The sequence below is a fragment of the Pinus tabuliformis genome, chromosome 2_1 (assembly GCF_031772625.1).
Source record: "Pinus tabuliformis cultivar Carrire ecotype Pingquan chromosome 2_1, CPIR1, whole genome shotgun sequence".
Taxonomy (NCBI): domain Eukaryota; kingdom Viridiplantae; phylum Streptophyta; class Pinopsida; order Pinales; family Pinaceae; genus Pinus; species Pinus tabuliformis.
The window spans coordinates 813130604-813138128 of NC_142299.1; the positions used below are offsets into that span (position 1 = coordinate 813130604).

The window sequence follows — 7525 nt, forward strand, 5'->3', positions numbered from 1 at the left end:
GAACCTGTCGAAATAGTCTTAGTATTGAATAGCTACTGTTGGATGCAAATGCACCATTTATTTAATTTTATTATTAAACTATATTGATTTAGTTAAAGATGATGAGCTTAACAGGAATAAGTTTTAAGTTTAATATTTTGGAGTTTTTAACGATTTTTTGGTTGAAATTTAATGAAAAAATATTGTGATAAATTTTGATTTATGTTGTTTAAATTAGTTTTTTAATGATATATATAAATTTAAAAACTTCCAAAATTGGAGTACATTTTGATTGTGAAAAATTTAATCATCAAATTTGTGATTTCAATAGATCACAATTAGATTATAAACAAATTAGATAAAAAATAAATCAAAAAACTTTTAAAAAAATCTCACTTAAAAACTATTAAAATTTAATATAACTTAACTTAAATGACTTAGCTAAATTGAAAACTTGTATAGGATCATCCAAATCAGATCACAAAAAATAATGATTTAATTTTGACCAGGGTCTTTGGTAGACAAAAGACTTCCAACTTGATTTATGATGCTATGGAGATCGGTCAACATTTTTAATCCCAATGCCAAACATCAAATTTGTCTTTTAGGTATTTTGGATAAGAGATTATCACCACATTCTCCTCACTATAGGTTCTACCAACACTATCTTATTTTGGTTCTCATGCTTCCTATTTTATCTTCAAGATTTCGGATGTTAACCCATAAAGGCTTCATTGTATTTTTCCACATTTTTATTACAATTACATGAATAACAATTTAATATTTAATTAAATTATTTGAATTTATTAAAATCTTTTTTTCCCCTAGGAAAAAGTCGTAATTTTATTCATATGTTGATAAAATTACATTTTGTAGATGCCCAAGGCATATGCAAATGGCTGAACCTGTAATGTCAGGCAGCGGAAAAAGTGAAAAAGCAGTAACACTGGTAGCAAGAGTAACTATTCCTGAAAAAACAGGAAAACACAGAGTAACAGTAAAAAGAAAATAGTATGTTCCAGCTGGCCTATTCTTTCCTTCCCTTCTTCTTTTCCACCCGGCGCCATCCTCCTGAGTCAGCAGTGGGTGTAATGATAGCTAGCTGGTTTTCCATTGTGTTCATTTGAGGTTCTTTGTCTGATTCTGAGCCCTCTGAGCTGTGGGTTCTCTTTATGCCACTTACTTCCAATTGTAACTCCTGATGCAGATCTGTGATAATCGGCCCCGCTTGAGTGGTAGGGGTATTCGCTGCCTGTTTCTGTCCTGCTTGTGAGGCTGGTTCCCTCAGGTTCTCTGTGGGTTCCTCATTTATGTCCTCTTCTTCTAAAGGATCTGTGTTCTGCCAGCCTCTGGGTTTTTTAGGTTGTTTCTTAGTTTTTCTGGGGTCCTTTCGGGCTATTGGGCAGTTGTTTTGTAGGTGCCCAGTCTGTAAACAGGTCCTGCATCGGAATGCTGTGTTTTCATAATCAAGCTGCTGTATCCATTGAGTATTATTAAAGTTCAGCGTGATGTGGTCAGGTAGTCCTTCACTCAAGTCCACTTCTACACAAATTCTGGCAAAAGTGAATATTCCCCTGATGGCTCTTTCATCATCCATTTTTAGGAATTTGCCTAGAGAATTCCCAATGGCGATTAACACTTTGTGATGCCAGAAATGGAGTGGGAGTCCATGTAGTCTCACCCATACAGGCATTTTTGAGACTATCATTGTTGTGGCATCAAAATCCGAGAACCAGGGGGTGGTGAAGAGACCGGCACTGCCCCAGAACCAAGGGCCCTGATTAATGATGCTGTCTCTTTCCTGTTCTGTGTTAAATCTAACTATGAAAAACCCCTTAGGGCAGAGGTAAATTTCACAGTTAGGTGACCAAGATGAGTAGATCCATTGATGCAGGGCATCTGATTTAGGCCAGAAGCCATTGAATCTGCAAATAACAACAGTATTGGATAAATCGGTATATATGTTATTTACCTCAGGCATAGTAACTTGTAGGGTTGGTGATTCTGGCTTTTGTTCTACTATGTATGGCCCAGGCAGCTCTGATGGTGGTATTGTTTTGTTTTCCATCTTTTTCCCCTTCACTGCATCCCGAAAAGAGCTGGTGTTTTTTGAGCTGGAACCGCTGCTTCCACCACACAGTCGCAGGTTTAGAATGATGGTTGAATCGCTGGTTATACCGTAGTGCTGGAGTGTTTGGCTGTCCTGTAAACTGTATCCAGAAAATATGAGGTTTTGGTATTGAGCTGGGGTTCCAATATGCTCCTGGATCCTTTTCTTTAATTCGTGTACGCTCGTTCCTTTACTGAGTCTTAAGCAGAAATGTTTGCCTTCAATGGATTTAATGAAGATCTGGAGCAGATCTATGTTGGTGGAGAGTAGGCCCTGATTTACAGGTTTATAAGCTAGATCTGTCGGAATTAAGGCACCAGGGCTCTCTGATATCGGGTCTGAGCCGCCTCTTCTTCGTCCGCCTGGAGTTGGGGGGGCAATATTCCGTGTGGCCCCTGCTTGTGCGGCCCTTTCTGGCCATACCGTTCCATGTTTACCCCTTAACGCGAACAGAAGGTGCGATTCATGGTGGAAATGCGTTGACAGCTGCAGATCTGTATTTTGATAAACCTCCGGCCTCAGCGCTCCATACACACCCTTGTTCGTATTCAAAAGGCTCAGATCAAGGCGGGATAGCGCTATCAACAGCGGATCTGGACAAAGTCGATCTGTTTCCAGCATCGAGGTGTTATGGACCCAGATCTGCACTGTGAAGGGCTTAAGGGACTCCACATACCGCTGAAACAGTTCCTTACTCCCGTCCCGTACTAGATCTACAAACTTACCAGTTGAAAACCGCCCTAGGACGGCAGATCTACTCTGCAACGCATCACAATAGCCCTTGGGACCTGCCTCTCTGCCAAGCCAATGTATCTCATTCTTGTAGGCGAGCGTATCCAGAAACGACCAGTTAAAGACTTGCTGGTTTGGGGTGTAAATACCCGGGCACGCGATTTCTGGTGTCGCCCTCTGGAGAACTGTCTGCACCCTGACAATGGTGAAGCACACCGGTCGCAAAATCCTTTGGTTTCCACCGCAGTAAACCCTCCCCTCACCAGATCCGGCCCCGGACCAGAAGAAGCCAGCGTGTTCAGGAGATCCAGTGGCCAATCGACTTGCCGATCCGTAGCAGCACAGTTCTTTTGGGGCAGCGGCGGCGCAAAAAATCTCCTCTGAAACCCTAGATCCAGAAATCGCCTCCATCACTCCGTCTCTCGTCTCCGGAGACAAGGAATATTGTGAGTAAGGCTCCCTTTAATTTTTACCTTCCGAATTTATTAAAATCTTATAAATACTATGAAAAAGTTAACCGAACTTTGCTTTCTTCATCAATATTCAATATGGCTTTGAATACTTTAAATAGTCTATATGCCACCCAAAATTAAATCAAAGCTGATCTAATGTACCAATAAGCAACCCACGATTCATTCCATGTTTTTCCCGTGCTGGAAAGAACGCAAAAGGATTCATCACGTGAAATTCGTGGAAAATTTGGGGAATATGCATAATCCGAATCACGCAGTGGCTCCGTTATATGACACGTTGCAAAGTCTCTCTCTTGGTCTCACAGAAAACAGAGCACGTGGTTCACATGGTCAGGCTAAAGATACGCCGGTGCCGGAGGCGCTGCTGAAGTTGCGATCCATTTCCATTCCTTAAAGCAATAATACTTCCACGTGCGTGTTTATCAGGCTTTATCATGCCCCTGAATTCTTATTGTCTATATTTATTTGGCGTTTTGATAGATCTCGTGGAGGAGTATAGCTTCGGAAAAAGGGTAGATTGCAGTGGAAATTGAGTTTGGAAGCTATGTGGCCAAATGGATCTGTGGCTTTCGAGTATTTACGCGTTCAGAACGCCTCTGAAAGAAACGGAACGGTTGTGGATGGCAGTAATAGTTTGGTATTCGGTCCTGAAAAACACCAAGCCAGGACGAGATGTATGCTTTCTTTTGCAAACACCCTCAATCGTTCTTGCCGCTAAGTTTTCAGATTGATCAGTGCAATATGCCTTCTTTCATTAAATTTGTCTTCCATTTGTGTTTTGAAGTAATGTTTTTGCTGATATATTGTATCTATTTTTCATGAATCGAACAGTCATGCAACATCTGTCGCGGGTAAAACCTGAGATGATGCTAAAGTTGATTTCATCGAACAAACAGTCAGAGGACAAGAAGGTTGAAATTATGGAATTGTTTCCATTAACCACCGGTTTTGGTTCAAACCCAAGAGTTATAGAATCAAATATAAGCTTGCCTTCGGAAATCGGCCTCACTAATCCGAATTCAGGTATTTACTTGTCCAGATATTTGCCATTTGAATAATTTTTAAGGGAGTTATTTCAATTGAAAGCGATTTAAAAGTTCAGAAGGCTAACTATATATTTATGGCACTTTTTTCAGCCGGTTCGTCGTAGCAGAAGTGCCGGAGAAAATATCCACATCTCAATTCACTATTTTCTATGACGGAGTGGTGAATGTTTACAATATGTCTGCCCAGAAGGTCTTATTTTTATCCGAGCAACACATACAATTTATCAAGAAAAAATGTGTAAATTTTGACAAAACAACATGAATTGCTCATCGTTTTTAGTTTATTATTTTTTTGACGGAGTACTTTGCCATTTTCTTGGCAGGTTCAAGACATTATGAAGCTTGCCAGCGCCAATAGCTCGAGCAACATAACAACATCTAAGATTACCAGCGGCAAAATTGAAGAGATATCGGGACAGCAGCCTTCCAAATCTGCATTGAACGCTGTGAATGAAAATCGATCTCAAAAAGTGGCAGCAGGTAAGACGCATATCGCACATATGTTATTTTTAATAGGGGTTGGATAAAATGTGAAAGGGTAAATGAAGGTCTCTTTTTTGGGGTATAAATTGTTTTAACATGGTTTCTTATTTCGCGTGCAGGCTTGGAAATAGTGAACAAATTATCTCTGCAACGCTTCCTCCAAAAGCGAAAGGCGAGGTAATCAAACTCTAGCATTATCTACAGTTTCTTGTCTGTGTATTTAGATGATTGAATAGGAAATGAATCGAATAGATCATCTATCGATTATTTTTAGTTTAAATTGAGATGATTGAATACCCAAATGTGTATTGAAGCGATGGTTTTTTTGGTGGAGCTCAGATTGAACAGCGTGGCTCCTTACAGCACGGTGGAGACGGCGACATTGCCTTCGAAAGCAGGGAAGAATTCCGATGAGCAGATCATACTGTCGTTGGGTTGTCCATGACAGCAAATTGAAAATGTGGTTGGATGCTATTGACCTTTAATTGCATCAGAAGGGAATTTTCGCCCTTTTAATCGAGGGAACGAACGCGTTTTTGTACTGCCGATCACGGCAACGCGTTTTCCGTACTGCGGACCGTGAGCAGAGTGTGACAGGTGAAGCTCACCGGGCATGGGCGGCAGAGGAAAGCGCAACTTGCAACGTTAAGGGAGCTTCGTTGCAAGTGGCATGAAATTGCAAAACAATTTCTTCATGTGCACCACAGCAGGCATGCGAATATTAATTTGTTCAAATCCTTTCCTGCATCGCCACTTGCATGCGGATGTATTATATTTTATAATGTAATAAGTTTGATCTTTCTAAAATTAAAAGGTTTATCTAAAGTTATTTCAAATCCGTCGACAATGGATTCGGCGATTACTTTTATCATCGCAGGAGTCACTTTACGCTACATCATCAAAAATAATATATTATTTCACAATTTTGTTGATTTTAATTTTTTTATTAAATCAACACGTTCTTGGAATCATGGCGTGGACACATTGATGTTAGTTTCGAGTCGATAGAATTTTTAATATTATAACATTAAGGTTATTTAAGTGTTTTGTAACCAATTTTATTTAAAAATCTATATACTTTTTATAAATATTATAGTTATAAATTTGGAGAATTTTATTACTTTTAAATTTTCTAAAACACTTTTAAATCACTATCTATATATTATTAACTAAAGAATAAAATATATTAAGTGAATAACCAAAATTTAATACACATGCAATGTTTCATTATCTAATTATTTTATTGGAATTATTGTGGTCACTTACATTCCCTTTTCATTTTATTTTCGGGTTACATTCCAAAATTTAATAGACATGCAATGTTTCATTACCTAATCATTTTATTGGAATAATTGTGGCCACTTTCATTCCTTTTTTATTTTATTTTTGGGTTACATTTAAATTACCTTGCTAGGGTTCACAATACTAATAAGGTTAAGGAAGTTATTTATTTTTGGATTATTTACTCTGTGTAGGCATTTCAAACTGCGTTGCTAGGGTTTGGTCGAGCAAGTCATTGGAATATTTTTAGTTCCATTTTGCATTCTACGAATCGGCTCTAACAATACTTTATTATGGTTTACCATGCATGAATAGCCTTCTCTCTATTTGAATAAAAAAAATATTAGCGATATAAAAAGGCAAATAAGATAAGAACACAAGTAATTTCATCAATAGAGATAATCTGCATACATATTTATTCAATGACCAAGAAGAAGAGAAATAGGGTATAACAAAAATTGAATATCATGGTATCTTCCTCCGTTCTTCTCAAGACCATCATCAAGATTGTTGCCATAGGGCTTACCAAAGTGTCATGGCACAGCATGACCTCTATGAGAATATAGGCAAAATACTCTACATTATTTTGTCCAACAACCATTTTGGCATCCAAGAGGTGGCCATCAAGAACTTCTTTATGTTGGGTTCTTGCAGCTACCTGTTTTGCTACATAGCATGATCTTACTTACCAAGATCAAAATAAGAAGAATGGTGAGGAGGATGGGATTCCCTTCTCTTCTTTGCACGATCATTCTTTTCTCTACACAAATACATATTCATATTCAAGTCCATAGGTCCTTCATCTTATGGTAGAATGATAAAATAAAAAACAATAAATGTGATCATGCAACCCACTCTACAAAACGTAAATGGAACTTGTGACCTCCATGTTGAAAACTCGTGACCTCCATGTTGAAGGTGTAGTCACACTGTAAGTCACTATAATATTTCTCATAGCTATGTATTGCCCCACAAACCTAATTTATTTTGGTTCAATTTCACATTAACTCGATGTTTGTATGCCATTGTTCTACAAGAAAAATGAAATTCCTCTGTCAATCTAATCGGAAATGCCTGTACAAATGAATTCAAAACACAAAAAATGATTCAAATTTGTGACATGGCTAGGATGGTTATGGAGGACGTGAGTCAATGGAGATGGAAGACACACAATTGTTATGAATTTTGTAACTGAGAAACTTTTTAGAAATCCCTAATTACATCTGTCCAACTATGTATAGGACAAAAGAATATTCTCAAGATAGGAAATCTTATCCATTCATTTAATAAAAAAGCAAAATTCTCCAACCTCAATTCCAATATAGACCACACCTTTCCACTTAATAAGTCCACATGTTTTTCATTAAAATATTGAAAATGATCCATTGGAATCAAGATGATCACATAATTTGTGACTTCAA

At 38.0% G+C, this 7525-nt stretch overlaps 1 protein-coding gene across 1 annotated transcript; it reads left to right on the forward strand.

Annotated features, from left to right (window-relative positions):
* Positions 1-3748: 3748 nt before the first annotated feature.
* On the forward strand, positions 3749-5707 carry LOC149203083 (protein TIFY 9-like). The gene is made up of 6 exons (XM_089403342.1): positions 3749-3968; positions 4126-4327; positions 4431-4530; positions 4664-4820; positions 4943-5000; positions 5163-5707. The coding sequence occupies exons 1-6, from the start codon at positions 3839-3841 to the stop codon at positions 5266-5268; spliced, it is 753 nt and encodes a 250-aa protein (XP_089259468.1). The 5' UTR covers positions 3749-3838; the 3' UTR covers positions 5269-5707.
* The last annotated feature ends 1818 nt before the right edge of the window (positions 5708-7525 follow it).